Source organism: Oreochromis niloticus, linkage group LG12 (assembly GCF_001858045.2).
Source record: "Oreochromis niloticus isolate F11D_XX linkage group LG12, O_niloticus_UMD_NMBU, whole genome shotgun sequence".
In the NCBI taxonomy this organism is placed as follows: Eukaryota; Metazoa; Chordata; class Actinopteri; order Cichliformes; family Cichlidae; genus Oreochromis; species Oreochromis niloticus.
Genome location: NC_031977.2, coordinates 35,123,458 through 35,150,155, shown reverse-complemented (window position 1 = coordinate 35,150,155; position 26,698 = coordinate 35,123,458). Strand labels below are relative to the sequence as shown.

The 26,698-nt window shown below is 40.2% G+C and overlaps 1 protein-coding gene across 1 annotated transcript in view; it reads left to right on the top strand.

Moving 5' to 3' along the window:
• The window catches only part of mapk1 (mitogen-activated protein kinase 1), a 43,147-nt gene extending 17,607 nt beyond the window's left edge, over positions 1-25,540 (top strand). The window contains exons 2-9 of the mRNA XM_003444474.5: positions 7,575-7,757; positions 8,847-9,036; positions 9,352-9,468; positions 9,738-9,852; positions 10,863-10,994; positions 12,057-12,166; positions 13,496-13,624; positions 20,696-25,540. Coding sequence (XP_003444522.1) covers positions 7,575-7,757; positions 8,847-9,036; positions 9,352-9,468; positions 9,738-9,852; positions 10,863-10,994; positions 12,057-12,166; positions 13,496-13,612 — 964 coding nt within the window. The 3' untranslated portion in view covers positions 13,613-13,624; positions 20,696-25,540. The remainder of the gene's footprint in view (positions 1-7,574; positions 7,758-8,846; positions 9,037-9,351; positions 9,469-9,737; positions 9,853-10,862; positions 10,995-12,056; positions 12,167-13,495; positions 13,625-20,695) is intronic.
• Positions 25,541-26,698: the final 1,158 nt, after the last annotated feature.

The following is a 26,698-nucleotide window of genomic DNA, read 5'->3' as shown; positions in this document are numbered from 1 at the left end:
TGGTTCTGACTAACATTTGTCTATTCAGGAAAAACTCCACGAGTAATCTCTGATGTGACTGATAAGCAGTTATGACTTGCTGTCGGTCTGAATCAGTAACTTCAGGCCAGAGACGCTCCAGTCCTACTGTACCACCTCTTAATGCAGCAAACCCCCTCACAGCAGCACTGTGGTGTGAAGCCCGACCCCACAGCTACGGTACTCGCGCTGCCTTTTTAAACCTCTGACTGTGATGTCAGTCCACATTCTCACCATGGGTCGCCCTTTAAGCACAGTGAGCTTTGCCCCCCCCCCCTTTTCCTTCCACCCTAACCGTGAATATTGTCATGGTCACAGTCCTATTGCATAACTGAGAAAAGCCTTGTATTCCCGTCTCCATGGAAATGGAGGCCCCCCACCCTACCCCCACAAAGCTTCTTCCTGAGCACTGAGCATGCTCAGAAAACACTAAGTGCACAGAGGAAATAGGAAAAACAAGATTTCACTACAGAGCAACTTTATTAAAATAATGATTGCACTACCTGCGTTAAATTTACCTTTTAAAAATATTAGTGCACAATCATACCTAGGGCTTTTTTCCCCAATTTGTTTAATTTTATTTTATTTTTTGTACAGTAGCCTGTGGGTTTAATAATAATAATAATAATAATAATAATAATAATAATAATAATAATAATAATAATAATAATAATAATAATATAAAATAAGAAAAACGAAAAAAATTGCCTTCATTCTACAGGCTGTCAAAGCACACAATGTGAATCAAAAATTGGTCCTTTTGGATTCACCTTTTTTCCTAATTTTAAGCCGTTTAACTCAAAGTACAGGAGATTTTCAGCATTTAATAAAACATCTAATCTCTGTTTAAAAACAGACTGACTTTGCAGCTGATTCTTAATGGATGCAGTCACATGTGATGTTGAATGCTTTTTGATGGATGGATGTAGGTCAGTGAAATGGTCAAAAAAATTACAATATCAAAATAAACTAATTAAAATGATTGCTCATCAAAACGGGATAGCTAAAAAATGAGGGCATTAAACCAGGTTTGTGCAGTAGCTTTGAGTTCAAAGGTTGCGAGTTCCTGAGAGCAGCCCGAGTCCACCCTCCAGTGATAAAGCTGTGCAGCTCAAAACTGCCTTAGCAAGCAGAGATAACTGCATTAAAACTACTTGGTGAACTCTGTACTTTGTACTTCCTCAAAGTTCCTTCTGCATGCCGGATAAAGGGACAAGGAACTGCAGGGCTTGGCTCAGTAAATATGGTGAAATACAGTATGAACCAATACTTTTTGTTTGTCATAAATTCCTATAGCATGGAACAGCATTTCAAAAGCTGAAACCAAAAAGTATTTGGCCTTTTTTGCCTTAGAAGAAGTTTTATCTTCTGTCAGTGTGATCATTTAAATTTAAATACTTTACAGTAATATGAACCACAACAGCACCAAATTCTTTTTTTTTTGCAGCTGCAGCCTGAGAATAATAAAACAAAAGAAAATTGTGCACATCAAGCTAGCAACAGCAAAGTCGCTCCCTTCAGGGCTTTATAACCAACGGGTGATATCTGCTTCCATCTTTTATACCATCCTGGTCTCTTCACAAAACAGGAAATGGTCACATGACCATGACATTGTGCCTGATGTATTTCACTAGAAGGTATATTTCTGCATCAGAAAAAGCAGAAACGTGTCACCATGCCAACCAAGAAACTGAGTTTTTTAAAAGAAGTTGCAATCAATGTTGTTTAGGTTTGGCTAAACCATGATCCTTTTCTAGACCTGATCCAGTGATTTATGATGCCTCACCCCATAAACCTAAGTGATGTGTGAATATATGTGTAGTGTGAGTGTCACCCTCCACTCACCTCAACAAGTTCTGCGTAGTGACTGAAAGAATGAAGTTGCAGGGAATGAGCTTCCCTCTTCCGGTGGCTCCTCATCCTCCCTAAGGGAGAGAGGGTGAGGCGCTCCAGAGTTAGAGCTACGCATCAAAAGGAGGCAGCTGAGATTGAGTTGCAAATAACTAGAGTGCATCTTGGAGATACCCTAGGTGAGGTGCATTGGGCATATCAGTGTGGAGGAGACCCAGGGCAGACCCAGAAGCTGCTGCCCCATACTGGATAAGCAGCAGATGCATGGATGGATTTATGCTGTGAAATGAAGTGAAAGCATCAAAGTCTTCCAAAAGGTTTTGTTATACCATCCAGCACTGCTGCAGACCTGCTGTTCTAAATGGTGCCAGAGTTAGGGACATATTTATTTTTGACCTTTGACAAATTATCAGTTTCATGAAAATATTTAGCTTCTCATGTCTGCCATTTCCACAAACTGGTGGAGGAGGCTGTTGTACCATTGACTGTTTAAAAACAGTACGAGGATATGATGTCTGTGCCAAACTGCCTCTGCCCTGGATCGGATTGTAGCTTTGATGAATAACTCTTGTCGTTGTCTGCTCCTCTGTACATGAGGGTATCTGCTGGTGTAGAACAGTTACATGGAGAACTATTTACTTACCTCCCACACACACACACACACACACACACACACACACACACACACACACACACACACACACATACATACACATTCCTCTCACACAAGTGGAAAGGAAGGTCACTCATATTTCCCTCACAGAAGGCTGGCACACTTGTGTTTACATTGCAGTCCTTACACCCCCATCACTATAGCAACTCATTTTCTTATTTTGTCCGACTGCGTGGGTGTTTTTCAGTCATTTCTGTTGTGTGTAATTTGCTGAAATAAAACAATGCTTGTCTAGATGTAAACGATGAAGCTGAGGAAGATGATAAAAGCTCCAAATTCTCTGTTTGTCATCCCGAGGTGCAGCTGTGTTGTGCAGTTTTGCTTTTCTGGTTGTACCAAATGGGGTGAGATGAGCTGGCAGCAGTGATTTGCATTTCTCGGCGGTACTAGTTCAGCTGGACTTGGTTTGGATGTGTCATCTGAAGATGTTTGATCATTTCGCCAACCCAACACCAGGCTGTAAAGTAATCGTTCTCGATGACGTATGTAGGCAGGCTGAACTTCTGTCATTATTATTCAGTTTAAAAAAACGAAAACAAGGAGGTACAAAGTGCTTTAATAGTCCAAACTGCAATCATTCATTGCAGACTAATAATAACCGGAAAAGATGAATTGAAGTCGACTCCTGCAGATCTTTTTATTTATTTATTTAGTTATTTATTTATTTTAGTAAAGTGTTTTGTCAAATTTAACAACAGATTTGACAGATTTTTTTATTTTTTTGGTAAGGCTGTGAGATTTAGGTTTAGACCATAGCGTGGGTCTGAGACAGCCATTAAGAGTGAAAAAAGCCAGAGATTCAGCAGTGGACATGTCTGTACCTGGGATAGTGTGGAGGAGGTGTTTCAGCACAGGCAGGGCTGGATATTTGAGTGGATGAACAGTGAGCCTGTTGGGTGTGAGCATAATCACCCACATCTTTCCACATAATCACTAAAGATCATTTTTCTAAATTAAAAATGCTTCCAAAATAAGATACAGCTGTGAGCGGAAACTGAAGAGGAAAACACTCTAACTTGATGTCCAACATTTCTGTATTGTGTTAAAAAGCTGATTCTAGGATGTAAAATAAAGTCAATTAAAGCACTAAATTTGTCTGATCAGTTTATGATGAATGGAAATGTAAGAAAGATGGCAGTGAAGTTTAGATTTTTAGATTTTGTTTTCTAATAAGTTTAATGTTTCCCACATTCAAAACATCACATCTGCTTTCTGCTTTGAAAATTTTGGTCTTTGCACAGTTACACAAGAGAAAATAAGACAAAGTGGGCAGACTAAACAAAAATCCAGCCAACATGTTTTTACTAGTTAGTACAAATAAGTGGTGTCATTCTGGGAAGTAAAAACCCTGCAGAGAAAAGTGCTGATACACAAACCCTCTTCATGCCAAAGGGTGTGCTAGTGTTTGTTTTTCCCTTTCAACATCTAATCTCACACACACGGTGTTCATGTGCTGTGGTCCTGTCTTTGTTGATGGCCGCTAGAGTTGCACGGTACGTTAAAATATTCCAACACCTTTGGTCAGGGCGTCTGTCAGTGTCAAGCGGTCCACTGAGCCATTATTCAGCACATTATTTACAGAAATTAATTGTAAAGAAGGCAAACCAGTGACCTGTCTATGATTAGGATTGGGTTTTCTGCTTTAGCCACATGCGAAATATGACAGTGAAGTATAGGTTATCTCTCTGAGCTGCTACAGCCTCGTACACCCACCCGCTCTCTCAGGTCAGCTGATCAGCAGCTCCTGAATGTACCCAGGACTGGGTGTAAACTTAGGGAAGATCATGCTCCAAAACTGTGGAACGATCTCCTTTTAGAGATTAGACCGGCCTCTTCCCTACCTGTTTTTAAGTCACTCCTAAAAACCCACCTCTTTACCCTGGCCTTTGACACCACGTGAGATGTTGGTTTTTATTTTTTATTTTTATTTTAGTTGTTTTTAGTTGATTCTATGCTGTTTTATCTTGCTTTCTTTTTAATATAGGGCTGTTTTAAATTTTTTGTATTATGTGTTTTATTCATTTATTTTTGCTGTTTTCTGTTATTCTCTTGTTTTTAACTTATTTTCTGTACAGCACTTTGGTCCTGTGCTGGGTTAAATTTTAAAGTGCTTTATAAATAAAACTGTATTGGAATGAAGTGTCATACACTAATTTTGGAGTAAGAGTTTTGAAAAGGTTTGCAAATGTTTTTCCAAAATAGTAACTGATAAACGTATTTATTATTTTTTCCCTGAGCCTGGTTCTGCTGGAGGTTTCTTCCTGTTAAAAGGGAGTTTTTCCTTCCCACTGTCGCCAAAGTGCTTGCTCATAGGGGGTCATGTGATTGTTGGGTTTTTCTATGTATGTATTAATGTAGGGTCTACCTTACAGTGTAAAGCACCTCGAGGCGACTGTTGTTGTGATTTGGCGCTCTATAAATAAAACTGAATTGAATTATTTTATCTATATTTTAATCACACATGTTTGTGTAATGAGCCTTTACCTTAGTAAGGGATCTCTCTGCTAAGGTTGATATGAAAGGAGCTAGCTAAGCTTTGCATGTTAACTCCCTGCTCTTTCTTGCAATCTAGCTTTAGCTTTAGATCCTCCATACCCAGCTTCCTACATTTCCTTTTTTTTTTTTTTTTCTCGGTCGCATTGCAGATACGGTTGGGTCAAAAGCACTTAAACCAGTTGGGTTGCTGTAGTAGTTCTCGTGTAAAGGGAAATGTTCTACCCTTATCTTCCATTTTAGGGTGTGCTTACTGTTTTACAATACTTTTAATTCAAACCTAACATTTCCTGCTGTTTTGACTTAACATGAAAAACTTTTCGCTTGCAAACCACAGGAAGGAAGTGGCATTTGTCACAGAGGTTTGAGCGGGTTTGATTCACACAGCAATGTTTCTTTATTTTTCATCTGCCATTTTTCATTTGTAAATAATCGTTAAAGTAATGGTTAAAGGTTTTGGATCAGTTGTGTGAGATTTTGTTAAGAAGGACTTGTAATGGTACATTTTTCATAAATCCTTATTTGGAAACGTGACTTTTTGGTGGATGAACATGTGGTCTTTTTGTGGAATAGCTTTTATTGTTGTCTTCTAAAGATAGTTATTAGAGGCTAATATAAGCTACAGTATCGGTGCTGGTATGTGGCATATGTGGTTCTTCAGGCTGCACTTGTTGAACATGCTTGGCCCAATAAGCACAGTGGCTTAGAGCTGGATATGGAAAAAACGGATTATATTAAGTGTTATTTTGTGCGATATTGGTTATAGCAGGGGTCTGCAACCTTTTACACCCAAAGAGCCACTTGGACCCGGTTTCCACGCAAAAGAAAACACTGGGAGCCGCAAATACTTTTTGACATCTAAAATGAAGATAACACTGTATATATTGTGTTTTATCTTTATGGTTTGTGTGAACAACTAAGGTGTGCTGCTTATGAAATCCATGAAGTGCTACAGAGAAAATTAAATTATATTTATGTAATCAACACATTTTGAACTCTTAAAGAAATATAACAAAAGGAAAGACACCAACCTGAACTAAAATGATCCATGTAGCAAACAAAAACTGTTATCAGCCGCCATCCTTATATCGCCTTTGGGCTGTTGGAGCCTTGACCTGACTCTTAAAAAATAACTGGAAAAAAGCTCTATGCTGCTGAAAAATGAAAAATGGATATTTGCAGAATTCTGCCTAAATATGTATTTTACCTGGTTAATGCGTGCGGCGGGGCGTGGTTTGCAGCGCCGCTGCAGGGGAGGCGGACGCACCTGAGCGACACCCACAATCACGCCTCACTGCCTTTACGTCTGCGCTATCTGTGCTGTTGTGTTAGTGGTGTATGTCGGGCTGTGAGCTGAAAAGCTACAGCCGGCTGTATGCGTACAGCAACCGTGTGTGAAAAGTGCTCAATAAAGAGATGCTCAAAAGCGTGCTCATGGAAACATCGTCGGGTCTGCCGTGATTTGTTTACAATGGGACTTCTGCTCCTGAACCTCTGCGCACAGCGTCCGCAAATCGGGGCTATACGAAGTCAGTTTACGCAGGACTGTAAGCTGTCATCTGTCGTCTGTGAGGCGTGAACGGTGTTTGTCTTTAACATAGTTCACGGTGGAGAACAGCTGCTGACATAATGTGGATCCGAAGATCCATAATTGGCCTATCTGGGGTTGAAAGTCTCGATAAATGCACGGCGTTTCGGCGGGTACACCGGCTTCCGCGAGTGTGACTCTTATTTTGAGCGATGAAAAAATAACAGAATATAATTTAATTTTTACATTTCAATATCACAATAATCTTCCAATTTAGAACTACGAGTTAAAAAAGAACTAACATAAATAAAATACACTTCAGCTAAATACTTCTAATTTATTTGCCCAAACCAGGCAGAGCCACACTTTAAGGACTAAAGAGCTGCATGCGGCTCCGGAGCCGCAGGTTGCCGACCCCTGGGTTATAGCTTTAATAATAATTACACTGACTACAATCTGCACAGTCTCCACAAAACACTGACTTAAGGCAATTAAAGGGGAAAAAAACCTTGTTTCCAGGTGCTATGGAAGAGAGAGGGAGGGTCCTGAGCAGTTCCTCTAGGTGAGGCGTGCTCCATCAGCTCACTGACCCTTGGTCTGTATTTCCCTGATTGATTGATTGATTGATTGATTGATTGATTGATTGATTGATTGATTGATTGATTGATTGATTGATTGATATTCACCATCCCAACTTGCAAACATGGTTTTCAACATTTGGATAATGGCTGTACTCAGTTTTGTGCACAGCTGGGCATTCACAGAGGAGAGAGTGTGACTCACTTTCACCACAAAGGCCATGTTCTTAGCTGTGTTAGCACCGTCACCACACCGAGAAAGTCTCGGTCGCCTGCGGCCTTTCTGTCTTAATAAGTGTTTCTGAATTGTAATTTTAAATTAACGCAATTATTGCACATATCTGGCATTTGAGTTTTATGGATTTAAAAGGTTTGCATTTTTTAAACTTTGTCTCATTTTGGGGTTTTTGTTTTGTTTGTTTTTTAAATACAGCTCTGCCTACGACCGGGAGAACAAGATACGCGTGGCCATCAAGAAGATCAGCCCCTTTGAGCACCAGACCTACTGCCAGCGCACACTGAGAGAGATCAAAATCCTTCTGCGCTTCAAGCACGAGAACATTATTGGAATCAACGACATTATCCGTGCACCGACCATCGAGCAGATGAAGGACGTGTATCCTCACTGAAGCATGTTTGATTGTAAAGCGTCTCATTCTTGTGTTTGATGGTTTTCTTTAGCTGCTGGTCAGATTGGTATTACCATCAAGGGTTTGTGGTCAAGAGGTTTTTATTTGTCTTTTGTTACATAATAGCCACCTGTCGCCATACAGTTGGCAGAGATGCTTTTCACTGTAGCCAAATGGTAGCAAACTATCAAGCCTGCAGGCACTGTGTATAGTTTTACACTGCATCTGTGACTGAAGCCTCCAGCTGCTCAGCCTGGCAGCACAAGCACAAATAATAAATTGCACTGGCTTTCTTTCACCAAGAGTCATCAGGGAGGTGGAGTCCACCTGGACCAGTTTCATTGCATATTTGCCTCAAGAGCATCAGCTCAATCAGAATCCTTATGCCTAGGGACTTTGAAACTTGACTAAAAGTCCTAAAAGACCCAACAAATGACCATTTAGTTTTGTATTTTTGCAGCTGTGCATCTCTCTGGGCTAAATCTTTGACACAAGAACCTCTGCCTTTGCTCTTATCAAGTCTTTCTTTAACAAAAAAAACAAAGAAACGTAAAACAATCAATAGTTTTACTGAACTTAAGTGTCAAGGAGTTTTCAGCATGATGAATACATTTACCAAAATTTACCACACTGACTAATAATGGCCTCATAAGTGAGTCATGAGTATTGACTGTCTGTAAATGATGTACGTAGTCACTCTGACGCCACACGTTAGATTGTGAAACTCTGTTTTGAATCCTCAAGTGTTTTGGCTACAGGCTTGTGTGAGTGTGTGTGTGGATGGGTATTAACATCTTTGTGGGGGCCAAAAATTGGAAGTTTACTATACTTGTGGGGACCAAAATCCCGGTCCCCACGAGTTTGAAGATATTTTTGAGACTCAAAATGTGGTTTTACTGTCAGGGTTACACATCCATTTTTGATGGTTAGGGTAAGAGGCTAGGGAAAGCATTATGTCAATGAGATGGCCCTGCAAGGATATAAATACACACGTGTGTGTGTGTGTGTGTGTTTTTTTTGTTTTGTTTTGTTTTTTCAGTATAAAAGCCGACTTTCCTTAACCTGGAACCGTGCAGATATATTGTCCAGGATCTCATGGAAACAGATCTGTACAAGCTCCTGAAGACTCAACACCTGAGCAATGACCACATCTGCTACTTCCTCTACCAGATCCTCCGAGGGCTCAAGTATATCCACTCTGCCAACGTACTACACCGTGACCTGAAGCCTTCCAACCTTCTGCTCAATACCACCTGTGATCTCAAGGTAGCGTCTCAAGCAGATGCTGGCTTCATTTAAATGCTCGTTTTCAGGCACTTATCCTTAAGGGCCCCATTCAGATATTTTTCTTGTCACTGGAAAGACCTCCTCATATGGTGGTTTAACTAACACCAGACATATTTTCATCATGATTAAATAACTTAATGTTGTCATAAAAATTCACAAATACAAATCTGCTGTGTAGACTCTCAGTGTTTTACAGCCTTTAATTTTTATGTTGTGTCCTCTAATGTTGTGACAATTTATTGTGCCTTTCTTATTTTATTGTTGTTGTTTTTTTTTGTTTTCTTTGTTTTGTAGATCTGTGACTTTGGTTTGGCTCGTGTGGCTGATCCCGACCACGATCACACTGGTTTCCTCACAGAGTACGTAGCCACTCGTTGGTACCGAGCTCCTGAGATCATGCTCAACTCGAAGGTGAGTAGAGTAACAGTGGCATATGTTTAGTGTTTTTAGGTTTTCCCAACTTAAAAAACGTGTCGATTGGAAAACGATGACCCTGTTAGCGATGTGAAATATCTTTGAACTTTGTATTTCTATTTCAAGTCTTAAACTTTAATTTCTAAATACTAGTTGGAATAATTTAAAATGACTTACAGCACTTGATAGGCACATGGTATATTAATCCTGTGTATAACTAAGTTAGTTACTGTAGTCATGATTATGTCTGTTCTACTTGATTTCAGGGCTACACCAAGTCCATAGACATCTGGTCAGTGGGTTGCATCCTGGCTGAGATGCTGTCCAACAGGCCAATCTTTCCAGGGAAGCATTACTTGGATCAGCTTAACCATATTTTGGGTAACAATAAACTTTGCATGCAGTAAACATGTAGAACTTTCCATTTTTAAAAATTCAAATGAGCTGTGTTGATGCACAAGTCCACAGAGGCTGACATTTACCCCAGTATGCCACAAAATTAGAGCCACCTGCAAAATGATGTCTGCCAAAACGAATCAGAGATGTTAGTGCTTTAGGTTCGGTTATGGGTCTATAAGTCAAACGCACATCTAGATGAGTCCCATGATCCAAGATTTCTCTGCATTATATTGATTTTACTTGCAAACCTTCTTCCTGTTATGCAAGATTCTGCCATCTCTTCCAAGGGTACACAAAGCGCTCACACCTGAGTCACTGCTATTGCTCCATTGTTCAGCTCAGGTGGTGGTTGAGGTTCAGCTGGGGAACTGTGACTGCTCTGTGGCTGCGTAGTGCATTGCTTTGTGTTCTGGCGTCTTTCTATCATAGCAAGCGTTGAGGTTTTCTCCAGTTTGAGCAACAGTGACCATGTAATCAGTAAACGTCTGCACCGATTACTGGTTATTCCAGTTATTCCCTCTTGGATTCCTTTTCCTTGGTACTCGCTGCCTCATACTAGGAACCTGTTTTGTTTTGGAGATGGTCTGACCAAGTCGAATCCTCCACGATGAACTTTGTCAGAGTTTTTCCTGATATTTTGTTTTTTTGTTGTTGTTAATTTGTTTGGTCTGTATTTGTTTGGTAGTACAGTATATCGTTATGGTGTGACTCAGCTGCATTATTTAGTCTGTAAGAAAAGCAACAGCTTCCTGGTGCCAGTCCATAGATACTGTAGCCACTAATATGTCCTTATCAAGTCTGACTTTTTTGTCTCTTGGTGCTAGACCACATATTGCTTCTTCCATCTGTCCGTTCGTTGTGCAGTCTGAATGTTTTTGTCCAGAGAATTTTTCCTTTCACTATGAACTTTTTGCGGCGGCTCGGCAAATTGTTACCTGATTACCTGAAGAACAAAATCTGATTGTCTTTATGATTTTCTGTTTGTCCTCCAGGAATTCTGGGTTCTCCCTCACAGGAGGATCTCAACTGCATCATCAACATTAAGGCCAGGAACTATCTCTTGTCACTGCCTTTGCGCTGCAAAGTGCCATGGAACCGTCTCTTTCCCAACGCTGATCCAAAAGGTTAGAGGTGGAATCTCAACATAACCACAGTATTTGGTCATCGGGGGATTAGTAAATGACCCTGTTAAACATTTCCTGAGAGAATTTCATTTTATAGAGAGGGTGGAAAATGGTTGCCTACACTTGGCACACCTCATACAGATCACATTACATTCATGTTGTGTCTACTTCTTAAAGGTTTGATGACCTGTGCCCTGGCACAACACACAGCAATCACACTAGTCAGAAGATCTAGACTTTAAGGCTCAAACACGCTCAGTTCAGGCCGCCTAGTGTGGCTACACTGATGTTTTTGCAGATTCAGTTGGTCTTTCTGTGCATAATGATTTTATGTCTCCTTCACTGCTGAAATTAAATTTAATCTGTATAATCATTCTAAGAACTGTGCTAACAAATGCACAGTGCCATTTGAAGATGGTGAGAAAAGCTTTAGTAAAATCTTTGGTAATCACAATGTGAGTCCACTGACGTGCATCTAAAGGCAGCCTGAAGTTTCAGAGAGAAACTGATGATAACATTTACACAGTGTAAATTTAAATGTACTTAAGAAAAACGTCCTCAGAAGCGGTAAAATTCATAGAGACGAAGCTAAAAGATGGATTTGGTAAGACTCAACTAAGAACTGTGGCCAAACCTTTACTCAGAGCACAAAAGCAGTGCAGGTGGATGACGCGTTCCTGCTCTTATATCTTTTTCTCTGTTTACAGCACTTCACAATGAGTCACCACATATTCACCGTATCACTATGACATCTTCCAAACTGATATCATGCAGTGACACAGGCTAACACAGACATATATTAGAGCCATTCTGCAAATTCAATAAGCTGAAACGCTCATTCTCACACAGTATTAAGTAGTGGATGAAGGTTGGGTCAAGAGATCCAGCAAATTCATGTCCAGTAAAGAGCTGATCAGAGGTGGAGTGACAGACTTTGTTGTCAAAGGATGGTTTAAAAAAATAACATGTTGGATGTAGACTAGGACCTCTAGTGGACAGACAAGGATATTGTTGTTGTTTCAGAATCACCTAAAGTAACTTGACTCCATCTTTGTGTTACAGCTCTGGACCTGCTGGACAAGATGTTGACCTTTAACCCTCACAAGAGGATCGAGGTGGAGGAGGCACTGGCACACCCCTACCTGGAACAATACTACGACCCCACAGATGAGGTGGGTCAGCCATCTTGTGCTATATGGATAACTGTTTTAGGAGGTGCAGTATTCCATATGCAGTTTTTTTGGGGGGGGGGGTTATATGAATACTCAGTCCTCCATTGTCAGAGACTCGTGGTCAGTTCAGGCCTGTTCCTCAACATGAGGTTTAAAGATAACGATGCGAGTGAAGACCGTCAGAGGGTGACTGTGTGAATGTAAGCTTAAAAGTGTAAGAAAAAATATTTTTGTATGAATGTGTGCTGTACAGGCGAACGAGGCTTGTAGGTAGAAATTGCTCAAGTGTTGTGTTCAAATAAAGTAGGAAAGCATTTTACAAGAACCAGTCACTGCTAAAACGAATGAATGCACTCGTCAGCTCAGCAACAACGATACATCTGAAATACCACAGGAAGCAACTGAAGTGGATGATTGCCAAATTATTTTCATGGTTAATAAAAATAATTTCAGAGAATTTTGACAAGTCGCTCTTAAGTAGGTAAACATATCAAAGTCTGCAATCAAGAGCCACCAAACACAACTTTGTACACTCAGGACCAGGAAGGCCAGATTAGACTGCCAGCAAACGTCTATAAGAGCCTTCTCAGGTCTGGGAAAAATTCTTTGGAAAGATGATATCAAGAGAAAATTATGGAGGAGGAGAGAAACGGCTCATTAACCCAAAGCACGCCACATCATCTGTCAAACATGGTGCAGGAATGTAATGAAATGGGCATCCTGGTAGAAGAAGAAAGATGTATTTTGAAGTGTACAGGGCTATGCTCTCTGCTCAGGTTCAGCCAAGTGCTGCAAAACTGAGCAGACGGTGCTTCATAGACGAAATGGTAATTTCAGTTACCAAAGACAAACCCGAAGGCCGAGAGACCCACAAACAAGCAGCAACAGAGGGCAGCTGCAGGAAAAGGCCTGCAGTGAGGGAAGGGCATTTGGTGGTGTCCATGGGTTTTTGAACTTCAGTCACTGGCAGCAGAAGATTTTCATCCAAATATTAAACACAGTTTTTATGTTTAAAATTGTTAGATTGTTCAATTAATTTTGGTTCTAAAAAAATGGAAATAAAAATGTCTGTAACTGCAAAACAGTTGATGCAAATTTTCATTGAGCTGCTTGAATTAAAGCTCGAACGTGCACTTGACTAACACTTGACATAACTTTGACTTCAAAGTGATGGTAATTGTCCAAATAGTTGCCTGCATGTTTCTCTGATCTAAAAATGTTCTTAATTTTTTTTGTTGTTTTTTTGTTGTTGTTGTTTGTGACTTAGCCGTTCTGTTAGATCCTATAAACATTTACCTCACTGTTCCCTCTTTGTTGCTCTGTCTTTAGCCTGTTGCCGAGGCCCCATTTAAGTTTGACATGGAGCTAGATGACCTACCCAAAGAGACACTGAAGGAGCTCATCTTTCAAGAAACTGCACGTTTCCAGCCCAGCTTTAGGTCCTAACATCCCACACAGGTAAGTACACATCACTGCAGCTCAACTTATAACCCCAAACTACTGAAAAATAACCTGCAGGGGCTGGTGACACAAAAATATGAGCAATTTGTTAAGAAGTACACAAAAACCAACTTTTCCAAGGTCATAAAGATCAGGGAGATCCTCATGACTGTCCCACCTCCGCTGCTTCAAAATATGGTGGAGTGAGTCGTGTTCCCGCATTGAAATCTGCTCAGGATCATTGGGGTTAAATTTAACAGCTCCTCTGTTTAAGACCTGCAGTCAGGACCTCACAGAGTAAGTTTAAACTTTGCTTTTGTTGAGTACGAAGCAGAGGTACTCGACAGGGATAAAACCACTTAAAACCATCCATCTAAGCACTTTAAACTTAGTGATTTGTGCTTTACTGCCATCAATTTGTATCCAAAACAAAACACAAATTCTTCTGTGGTATGAAATTTAAATATTTAAATGTTCAATATGCAGCATTTACCATGTATTAAGACTTTTTTTCCTATTGCCAATGTGCGAATTGATTGTAATGTAAAGTCAAATTCAGTATAGTTTAGTGTGAAGGGCGTGGGACAGATATTCCAAGAAACTCTAAATGATAAGACTTTAATGTTCTCTAGCTCATGCCTTGCCTCGCTGCCTGTGTTCTGCTTCCACACACTGTCAGCAGTGAGCAACACTAGCGTTAGCCATTTGAAATGGCCCACCTCAGATCAGCTTGTTGCAGAGACTGACATTCATTTAGGGTCAGTGTTAGCAGGGCCTTACATGTGTAGTTGAACTTTCTTTGATTGTGGGAATCAAACAAACCCTGAACTAACGCTGGTTTGCCGGTTACAGGGTATCTGATGTACTGTCTTTAAGTGGCCCAGGTCAAGAGATGGCCTCTCACAGCCGATTTGCTATATTAGTTTTCCAAGTCATTTTGTCACCTAATGATATGAACCTAACCAATGGCACATACATGAAACGTGCTGAAGTTGCACCTAGCTCCCTAACTCCAGATTTTGCGATTGCTAATGTCCCAGCTGACCCACCTTAGATGTTTTTTCTGGACAATAACAGTTATGATTGATTATAAGCTGGTTGGAGTTGCTAAAGTAAACCTCAGGAGACTGCAACAAAAGTGTTCCTAACAACAAACATAATCAGACTCCTTCAGCTGAATATGGACATTTTACAGAAGCTAACAAAGGGAAAGTAGCTAAAGCTACTGTGAGCTGTGAGTCAGCCTCTGGCCTGCAGCCTCGGTATGAGCAAAAGATTAATTATGAAAACGGGAAAAAGGCTTATGTCCTGTTATCTGGTGAAGTCATAAACATACTGGGAAGTGACGCAAGTATCTGACGTTTGCTTTGTTATAGAAATCTGCTGCACCTGCTTTTGTTTAAGATACAATGTCTCAGCTAAAGGTGTTTTTCTGTGATTAGTATCATGGCATATACAGTGCCAAACACTTTGATATTTGTTTTCTTGTTTTTATGACAGGTGATCTGACAGGTTTGTTAAGCACTGTATCAAAGTTTTAATAACTGAAACTGCATCAGTTGAATATAAATGGCGTAGAGGATCAGAAACCGGCATTGCTGGCCTGGATGTTTGCTCTGTTTTCTGATGACTTGTGAGAGAAAACTTCCAAAAGTACAGTCAGATAGAAAACCTCAAATTAGTGTTTTGCTGTTGAAACTGTGATGAGCATCACGATACCGATTTCTCTGTAATCGTGTTGATATTCTTGGAATGAAGGTGAAGAGCCGCATGGCGTCATTAAATATGCAAACATCATTGTGCGAATAAAGTCAGCTGATTGTGAGGGAGTCAGATGGGAGACGAGCTGTCTGTGCAGTGTCTGACATTAATAACTTTGTCATATCCAAGAATTATTATTATGTAGTTCTAAAAGTTTCTTTAAACAATGTAAACTACCCAGTTTATTGTTGCAGTGTAATTGTAATTTCCTTAAGAAAGGATTTTGGCCAATTATACAGTTTTTTTTTTTTTTTTTAAAGTCTGAATTTAAATGAAAATTTGGAGAGATTGTTTTTGTTTCCCGTGCTGACAACAGTCCTCAGATGCGGCGTCCCCTCCCTCGCTGATCTCTGCTCACCACCAGCTGCTTCCTGACAGGCCTCCTTTTGTGATAATAGCTATCAGCTCTACATTTTATAGCCCATCATCCTCTTTGTGCACGAGATGGGCTGTGTGTAATTACTGTGTTTCCTCTGTGCATGTCTTGAAGCATAACACGCGTACAGTGAAAGTGAGTCTGTGGTGCTACACCTCCCAGAGCACCAACCATGTTTGCATTTTTAGTTCCTTGTTTCAATATCTGCACATCTGGTAATCTGTAAAAACGCTGCCTTTCTGCGCTGCACTCATTTCATGGGGCCTGGGCTGTGAAGCAAATGCGTCATAGCCAGGGTAGCTTTCCATTATGTAGCTTTGCTTAATCTAACATCAGCAATCAGGCTAAAAGGTCACGTGAACACAGTTATCAGCTGCATAAGTCTACCCGGGGTTTATCTATGTAGCTAATAGCACGTTCACATGAAAGAGGAAGAGTTCAAACATGGACCGGTCTGCTGGCAGCAGATTTTACAAATCAAGATAAAATTATAATATTAGAAAAATATGATGAGGTTAAAAATAAATAAACGCGGTGTGAGACGTACAGGAAAAGTATAGTATTGTAAAATTAACGGACTCTTATATAGTGCTTTATACAACAGCCTCATTCACCCATTCATACAAGCGCTTTCTTCTATGTTCAAGTGATGGGGGGTTAGTATCTTGCCCAGGGATATTCCCATCAGTAGATGCTGCTTTACCTCCTTATGAGGGGCCGTACAAGCCAAAATTCATTCTTTCACTCTCACACACATACATTCTTCTTTCACATACATATATTTTCACTCTCACATACATATATTTTCATTTATGCATTCCTACATTTTGCTCTCATTTACATGCATTCAATATGCATTTAATCTCACAAATAATATATGTATGTAAGCAGAGAATGCATACATGTCAGAAGAAAATATATGTATGCAAGAGAATAATGTATGTGAATGAAAGAGTATAGTGGAAACGGAAGGCTGGGTGTCTGTACCGCTGTGATTGGCTGAGAAGCATGCGCGGGTCACTTTCAAGTGTCTGACAGCATGGAGGGGGGAGAAGAAACTCGAGTTCTTCAGCAAGCTATCGGGGTGTTAAGAAATATTTTATCATCTCCTGAAACGGTCACATCGTTGTCCTCGTCACTTGATCGAGATGGGACGGGCTCAACTTTTTTTTTACGTGCGCTCAGAATAGTGGCACAAAAATAACGCCATAGTTACCCACCAGCTGACCGGGTGATCACTCGGGTTAAACATAATATATAAAGCTCAACTGACAAAAAATCACCGACTACACCACCAGGTATTATAGGAAAAACCATAAAGCCTTTGAACTAAAACAAACGCTGTTGTGACAGTGATGTACACTGTCTTGTTGATATATATGCATGATTTGTATCACCTTCATGTTTCCAAACCAATACCATGAGCAGCAGTTTTTACAGCTGTGGCTCCAGCAAACATCAGCTGATACTAGAAATTAATTTTAAATAAATTCTAACAGCTTATCAAGCTTGAACGTGCTGCTGTTGTTTAGCGTGACATCCGCTGGTTTCCTCTTTCTGGCGCAAAGTGGGAGATAAACAAACAAGAAAGACGATCAGCTGATCATTGATCGGTTTCATGATTGAAGTAGCAACAGGAGAGGGAGGGAGGGGGAGAGAATGAGGGGAGAAGAGGCAGCTGTGCAACGTTAAGACAGAATAACTCCAGCTTTGTCTTTTTTCATTCTAGCTGAAGTACGGGACTAATCGCGTTGTTTTTCCTCTCAATACGGATGTATTGTAATTGGTCCAGCCCAGAGTTGATCATGAGCAATTGGCTAATCCACCACCTTTCATTGTTTATACCATTACAAAAACAAACAAACATCTGTTATATTGTGGTTTTGTGGCACAATATAACAGCGTACACAAAGAGTTGAGCGCGCACGGGCAGAAATGTTGAGAGCGTGAGCGCAAATACAAAAACTGAGCGAGAGGGGCTGCTATTGTGTGTGTGTGTGTGTATGGATAATAGCAAACACTGAAATACATTTTTTGCACGCGGCAATGAATTTTGTTCGCTCAAATTCAGCTTTTCTTCGCTCAAAATAAATTTCTCCTCAAAATGCAACACTTGCACCTGCAAACTTTTTTTTACGTGCACTCAAATTTTTTTTACGTGCGCTCAGAATAGTGGGACAAAAATAAGGCCATAGGTAACAGGCATCTCCGAAAATGTTAGAGCACTTATGGAAATATGTGATGTCTTGATGAATCAAGCAGATATTTGAAGTTTACACAGCACCATTCTCGCATGAAAATATCTTAAAAGTTTATTTTGTGACCTATGGCGTTATTTTTGTGCCACAAAACCAGCCAATCACAGACTTGGATGCAAAAATATCTGATTGGCTGTTCTGGTCTCCAATCGGCTCGAAATGACGAAATGCAATATCCCAGAATCCATTTCGTCCAAAACTCAAACGAGGCAGTGGCAGAGAAGCACAGAGTGGCGGAGTTTGAAATATTACTCTTTCTGGGTTACTGTGGCGTTATTTTTGTGCCACTATTCTGAGCGCACGTAAAAAAAAAAGTTGAGCCCGTCCCATCTCGATCAAGTGACGAGGACAACGATGTGACCGTTTCAGGAGATGATAAAATATTTCTTAACACCCCGATAGCTTGCTGAAGAACTCGAGTTTCTTCTCCCCCCTCCATGCTGTCAGACACTTGAAAGTGACCCGCGCGTGCTTCTCAGCCAATCACAGCGGTACAGACACCCAGCCTTCCGTTTCCATTAAACTCCTTCCGTTTCCACTATACTCTTTCATTCACATACATATATTTTCTTCTGACATGTATGCATTCTCTGCTTACATACATATATTATTTGTGAGATTAAATGCATACTGAATGCATGTAAATGAGAGCAAAATGTAGGAATGCATAAATGAAAATGTATGTATGTGAGAGTGAAAATATATATGTGTGTGAAAGAAGAATGTATGTGTGTGAGAGTGAAAGAATGAATTTTGGCTTGTACGGCCCCTCATACCTCCTGAGCTACAGCCGCCCCACAAAGCTACTGTATGAATGTGTGAGGGCTTCATCACTAGATCTGCCAGAAGGTTCATTTTTGCCCCTTGCTGCAACAGCAGTAAGTGCCAAAATATTATTTTTGTAATTATAGGTAAGATTTGACTAAAATAACTATTTAGATGTTTTATTAGTATTACAAACGATTTGGAATGATTTCGTTACAGATCAGAAAAGACTGAAAAAGCACCATTATATTAATAAAGTTTGAAGCCAGGATAAAATGCCATTAACTGACTTCTCAGTATCACAGCTCTGTTATTAAGACACCTGCTGCTTCATTCATCAACCCTTTGAGGTCTTGCACTTAATCTATGCTTCTGCATTTAATCTCTATAGTCTGCTACATAATGGCGGGCAGCTGCACTTGTACATGGTGAGCATGCTTTGCTCTTCATTTTCTCTCTTTGAGTTGATCCATTCTCTTCCATTCGTTTAAAAAAACAAAAAACAAATGGCATCAGAATAAATGGCTGCACATGCGAAGGAGGAAATGGCAGTATTGAACGAGCCAATCAGTCGTCGCCTGTTCCTGCATTTCTAGGGATTTGCATACATGCCAGGTCACAGCATAGGGTTTAATTTATGATGTAACTGATAAGATTTAAGGCAGAAGTATAAATGATGACCCTGAAGCTATGATATACTCATTGTTTGATAATAATGCTACAGAGAGCTTTTTAAAACCATCTTTCTTACTGTCCCCATATGTCGCCTCTGTCAGTGCGCCCCAGGGCAGCTGTGGCTACAATGTAGCTTGCCATTGCCAGTGTGTGAATGTGTGTGTGAATGGGTGAATGTAGTGTAAAAGCGCTTTGGGGTCCTTAGGGACTGAGTAAAGCGCTATACAAATGCAGGCCATTTACCATTTACCATTTAAACTCTAAATTGCCCACAGATGTAAATGTGAGTGCGAATGGTTGTCTGTGTGTGTGCCCTGCGACAGACTGGGGACCTGTCTGGGGTGTACCCCGCCTCTCTCCCTAAGACAGCTGGGATAGGCTCCAACCCCCTCGCGGCCCTGAAAAGGATAAGCGGGGATGGATGGATGGATGGATGGATGGATGGATGGGTTTCTTACTGTGATTGTTTGTATTGACAACATATAGGCATACGGGGAATGATGTATGAGGATTTGAAATATCACGATACTTCTGGTACGTGACCTCTAAACTCTTCTTTGAGGTCAAATAAGGTCAAACTTTTATAAAATCTCTTTTCTTTCAAACTTTACTGCCTTTGTTTGTATTGGCAACATTTAGGAAATGATACTGGTTACAGGGTTTCTAAATATTACAATATACTTACAAATATCATGTCACATTTGACCTCTGACCTCACTTTTGCACTTCACATCTGCCTTTTTTTTTTTTTTCAAGTTGACCCCAAAGTGTTTCACACCTTTAAAGAAAGTATTGTCAAAGAGAATGAGCCGCCTGGTCAGTTAGAAATATGCTGTAGTGTAATATAATATGAGGTCAGGTTTATCCATTATCTACTCTTACATGATGTTTATATACAAAATAAAATGCATTTGTCTTAAAACTAAACTAAAGTGGGCTGTCTTTGTGCACAGTTACGTTTTTTTTAATTTGCCAAAACTTGCAAAAACAAACAATCTGTGGACAAAAAAAATCATTCAGACACATCAAAAAGTGTGCACACTGCAGGGTTTGCATCTTTGGCCCAAAGAGATGTGGTTTTGCACCAGTCAGTGTCGTATCTGTGTTTGTATAAAGGAGGTGATGTTGTTCAACCTCGCTAACAGTGAAAACCCTCAGGGGTTTCCTCGCTCAGCCCGTATCCTGCTCAGTGTTATGACTCTTGGGTTCAGTATGGCGGCTCATCACAGCGTCTCTGTTTTCTTCTCCTTCCAGATGATTCTGCGGACTGGCTCCTGCGTTGCCACTGCTCCTCCCCGCCTCCACACTGTTGCTGTGATATTATATTTTTATTTTATATTTTTTTTTTTTTAGTTTTGGTTGGTTTTTGTTTGAATGCTCCTCTGCCGATGTCCACATCTCCTGGATTCCTTGGGTCTCACTCGTCAAGTCCACTTTGCTCAGGAATGGCGTCAGGAATCAATCAATCAAATCATCCTCTGTTTGGCTTTCTTTTTCTCTCTTTCTCTCTCGGAGGTCAGGACAGGTGAGGGGAGGGCGGGGTCACATCACAGCTTACAGGGGTGGTTGGGGTTGTGTGTTTTAAGCCAAGTTAAGCATTTTTTTTTTTTTCTAACTGTGTGTCTCAAACAACAGGGGTTGGGGGGAGTTGGCTCTGGCTATTACTATTCAAGACCTTTAATGTCCAGTTGAATGACGGTCATAGACTAGCTGTTCTTTTTCTCTGCCTTCATTGCACAAACAACAGAGGGTTACATCTAAGGATCACTGATCGGAGGAGTTTTCTAGTACTCGTCACAGTGTTACAGGGGATGCAGTGTACTTTTTTCCTTCTCTTTAGAAAAAAAAATCCAAATTTAACAACCTGATTTATGCAATGAAATCACTGAATCAGCCAGAGGTTCTGCAGGCAACAAGCCATCAGTCAGTGAGGACCTATGTTTTATCAAACGCTGTATTTTAATTAACACACACAAGGCCCGAATGCAAATATATACATATAAGACATATAAATATATGGCCTAAAGAGTCTTAAGATATTTTAAAGGTGATAATTAGGATTTCCTGTCTCATCAGCTCGAGGAGGAAAGTTTCCACCTTAGCTGTGAGGAATTTCCCACACGTCTGTATGTACAGGGTGGTGTTTTTCATGGTGGGTTGGGGGAGCTTTACCGCATCAGGACAAGAATTCAGTTACCGCTCAGCGCTTGTTTTGTCTGGAGGAAATGTTGTTGTGCCTCCCCCTTTCTTTGTCTTCTTTTCTTCTTCTTTGTGAGTCTCTGTTGATCTCTCTCTGTCTCTCTCTCTCTCTCTCGCCTTGTTAGAATAAAACTGTGCCCTTTGCATGACTGTTAAAAGCTCTGTATACAAAGACGACGATGTTAAGTGCCACACAAGCCGGGCGGATCCGCCGGGAGAGCGCCCAGGCTCTGTCCGTTCTATCTTTTGTGGTATATCACACTTTCCACACTCACGGTGCTTTTTGTCCTCTTTCTTTCTGTCGCTTTCACAACCTCTGTCCATTTTTCTTTTGTCTTGTTTTTCTTTATTTCTTCAGATTTCAACTTTTTTTTCTTAGATAAACTCCATCTGCATGCTGTAAGACATCTTGTTGTGGTTGCAAATAGGAGAATAACCATATAACTGTATTTATGCCAATCTCTCTCTCTCTCACTCACACACACACACACACACACACACACACACACACACATTTCCTGAACCTGACAAATGGGATCCAGGCATTATAAAGTTAGAAATTATACTCAGATATAACAGATCATGTTTGTTTTGTTGTGGGTTTTTGTTTTGTTTTTTTTGCTTTAAATTGCACATTTTAACGCTGATAGCCGTTAGCAGTGTCAGCACCAGCAGACGACTGCAGTAAAACTAAAAAACATAAAGAAATGCAGCAGAAGTCAAGACCATAATTCCACTTTTTGTCAGTAACTGCTGATTAAAGACTGTTGAATTTGAAGGTTTTATTTCAAGTGAGTGGAGTTTAAAGATTACACATATATCAATGTGTGTGCGTGTGTGTGGATTTGGAAACTTTTGGGGAGCAAAAACGGGATGAAATCCCCGAAGCTTCAGCATCTATCCGTGTCACTTCACGCGAGAAGCACTGCAGTGTTTAAATATATTTGGCTTTAATGGCACACCTGACCTTAGGTTGAGTTGCAGAACTGCATATTCAAATTGAAAACTCTTGGTAAGGTGCGCATGACTCGTGTTAGTTATGATATTAAACCATTTCAGAGTACATCAAATTTAAAATCTACCTGAATGGATTCTTCAAGAATCTGACTCTGCTGCACTTAAAGTACAAAATTGAAATCATTTATTCTTTTTTTTCTGTGCATATGGTCAGTTGCAGAGGTAAACTCCTGATTTTTATGTTTTATGCCAAGTTTAAGTCGTTTAAAAGTCGATTTCTCCGAGGGCGGAGCTGCTCTGGTCGATAATAAATCGCAGAGCCAAAGAACCTCAGTTTGACTTTTTTCGTTCTGACCTAAATGACGTTAGACTGAAGCTGAGCGGAGCCACGACAGGACGCCGGAGCTCTGCTGAGATGCACTCAAGCCATAATCGGTCAGTCAGCCAGCCCATTGCACCTCTGACCACACCCAACTGTGATGTCACGGCGTACCGACACACCCCTCGAGTACACGTCAACATCACTGCAGCCACGTGATGTTATGTCAGTGAAAGTCGGCAAAAACGAGCATTAAGACTCGAGATTAACACGCTGACTTAAGACGAAAGCAAATGTTTTCTGGGTCTGCTGAGTTTTCTGGAAAGAACATGTAATTTTGCACTAACTGTCAGATAATTGGAGTCTTCTTTAGAGCTAACAGTTCATTGGGAAGCAAAGATGGCAAATTGAGAATGATGAGAATCCATGAATGGAGACAAGCTTCAGGTAGTAAATGAAGTGATGCAGTTTTAAAGGTAATTTTTGCAGTGACCCTCTGCAGAGTTTAATTAACTTTCACCACCAGGGGCATTGTTACCCATGGATGTGTTCAGATAGTTTCAGATATGTGCCCCCTTTTCTCGTAAATTTAGTCTTAGCCTGCCCTTTTCCCTAGAGGCCAGTTTGTGACCTCCTGTCAGTCTCTGTTCAGATGGCCATTTTTGCTGGCTGGGTTGCTGAGAGCTGCAAAGAGGGCGCCGCGGTCACCTGTAATTTGTAAGGGAGATGCTGACTAGTCAGCAGAAACTTGGAAAAAACAGCCACTGAGTACATTAGTAACTTGATCTTGCTGTCACAGGTGTTAGCAAGTGTTCGCAGACGAGTCGGCATGTTTCTTGCAAACTACGGGACTTGCCGTCACAAGTTCTTTGGTGCAGAACTGAAACTACTTTCACTTAATAACAGCACGCAGCTTCCTGCAGCCTCTCACCAACCATTGTTTTACCACGGCATTACTCAGCAGTCGACTTTACAGCAACCGCTCAAAAATCATAAACTGATGAGCTGTGGATGCCAGCTGGTTTCCTGCTGGCCTCTAAGCCTGTGTGACTGAGGCCCTTAAGCTCGCCTGGTTTCATCAACATTACATTGACTCATTGCACCATCTTGTGGTATAAGCTCAGATGACAGTACAGCTGGCCCCTAGTTCAGTTTCTATTGATATTGCATAAACACGATAAGAAGATGTTCTGAACATGAAGTCAAAGAAGCTGACTCTTCATTCTGCTGACAAAAAGTACCTTTCAACACGTTTTTTTCCCCCCCTAAGACAGTCTTTATTGTAATTTTTAAAACATAATCAAACAAATCAGCATTAGAGAAAAAAAAGAAAAAATCACATAAAGAGGAGACGCCTCAAACCCTGACTGCTTTACAGAAGAGATTAAAACTTTGTGACCTTCAAAAGTAAAAAATAAAAAAGGTCCAGCTGAACACATTTTCCCAGTGATCAGGGTGAAACTGCGTGGTCTTTCAGGAAACTCGCAGACCTGTACAAATAAAGTTTGTTTTGTAAATGTATACTTTTATCTTTTGGATCAGATTTCCCTCTTTGCTAACATCTGAAAATAAAAAAGACTATTTTTGGTTCAGTTTGCAGAGATTTAACTAAAAAAATAAAGTTCATGACCAAAACTCTGATGCAGAAATGACAGTTTTTGCACTCAAATTAAAAGACGCTGAGATTCGTCTGTCCCAGTGCTCCAACGCTCGCTGCATACACCCGTCTGTCACACGATTATTAAATGCACTTGCTTCTACAGTACTTGGGATGGGACTTGTAATCCGAGGTGCCTGCCGGGACTTGACTCGCCTGTAGATAGCCTTTTTTGGGGGGCGGGGGGTTTAGCGAGAACATTAAGGGCACTGGAAACCTTACTGGGATTAGTTGTATAAAACAAAAAAAGCTTCTGCTGAGTTCTTTGTGCAACCTGTCTGTTTGTGCCTTTTTTGATAGTCTTGATATCTGAGATTTGATGTGCAGCTTTCGTTCAGTCGGGAATCCGTTGTAATCGCAGTATACGCGCTTAAAAATGAACACAATCAAGTCTGGGGGGGGTGGGAGGGGTTGCGGGGTTATCCTTACCTTTCATTTCTGTAAATTTTAAAGAGATTTGTTGCCACAGCTGTGTGATTTGTGACTGTATTGAAAAGATGAAAAGCAAACATTTATTTTATTTTTTTGCGTAACCCTTTTTTCCTTGAGACTTTTTTTTTTTTCCTTTTTTGGGGGGATGTTTTTGTGCAGATATTTTTATTGTAAAATGAATGTTATGTTTCTATCAGACACTAATCTTGTTTGAGTTGTCTCCAGTGGAACTACTTCACTCTGTATGTTTTGATCAGTATAAACCTTTAATTGTGTAGTTAACATTTCTGAAAGGAAAAAAAATAAATAAGTTCCTTGGTTGTATTTTAAGGGTTTCTCTTTAACCTGCCATAGAAATTGTTCTGAATTGATTGGTCAGTTTTATTTTGCTGTCGTGTGAAGGATTTGACTTGAACGAAGCGTTCACTATTATTAAAGACTGACTGCTACTTTGAAAGATCTGTTTTTTAATGTTTTTCTTTGCAACTCTGCCATGAAAATTAAATAGACGTTCATTAAAGACACTGTACCTTCATCGGCATGTCTGAGGTCTCTTTGTGAGGATGTTTCAGTAAGTTTGTGCTGCGTTTGAGGAGTTTCCTGCCAGCATGTATCAGTCCTGGATTCTAATTGGTTGTTGGACAAGCAGAGGTGCATGCACCTGCAGGTCAACTTTACTAGGTACCAAACCAAACCCAAAAAAGGTACAGTCATGGCCAAAGTTTTTGACAGCATTACTAATTTAGTTTCATCTGCGTTGATACTTCAGTTTGTTTGTTTTTAACATTTTTCTTCACTTTATCATTTAACCTCCTAAGACCTGAACTCTTCCACAACATGCATTTTTAATTTCTCTTTGATATTTGGGCATATTGGGGCCCGATGAATGTAAAAACAAAGAATTTCCAGATTTTTATTTTTTTTTTTACCTTATTTTCATTTTTAAGAAAAATGAGAACCACAAATGAGGACATTCATTTAAAATTTTGATAGAACAGTAGCAGTATAATGTCCTCGTAAGTGGATATCAGGCCCATGTATAGCAAAATTGAGTATTTTGGTCAAAATAACCAAAAATGTGATGTCCACATATGTGGACGGCAGGTCCTAGGAGGTTAAAAGTAAAAACAAAGACAGCTCTCCACACTTACTCAAAGTGATGATTTAATCCTTACAACATTTATTTAAAAGCAACATTTCCATTGTGCTGGAGAGGAGACATGTTTATGGAAGATCAAATGGATGAAAAACTTTACTTTAACCACAGAAAACCACTGGAGGGCGCAGTCTTCAGCTAAAGGGATACTTTAGGTTTATTCTTTAAGCTGATTGGGCCCCAAAACAGAGCGATGCCTCGGTGTCTGGACAAATGCACAACCAGTCAGAAGGAAAAGGTTGGAAATCTATAAACACCTGAAATACGGAGTACAGCCTATAGAGGGCGCTAAAGATTTAAAACCAACCCCACACATGCCAGAAAAACTTTCCAAAAGGAGAAAATCCTGAAAGTTTTGTTTTTGTTTTTTATTGTGGTGTTTAAATGAAGCTCTAATGCATCTTATACAATAAAATATTCTTTATATCTTTTTAGTATAAACAAAGACATTATTTTTTTGTATAATTTGGGGGGCTTTTCATTTCAGTTAAATATTTTTTAATACAAATGATTGATTACAGGCAGACTGACAAATAC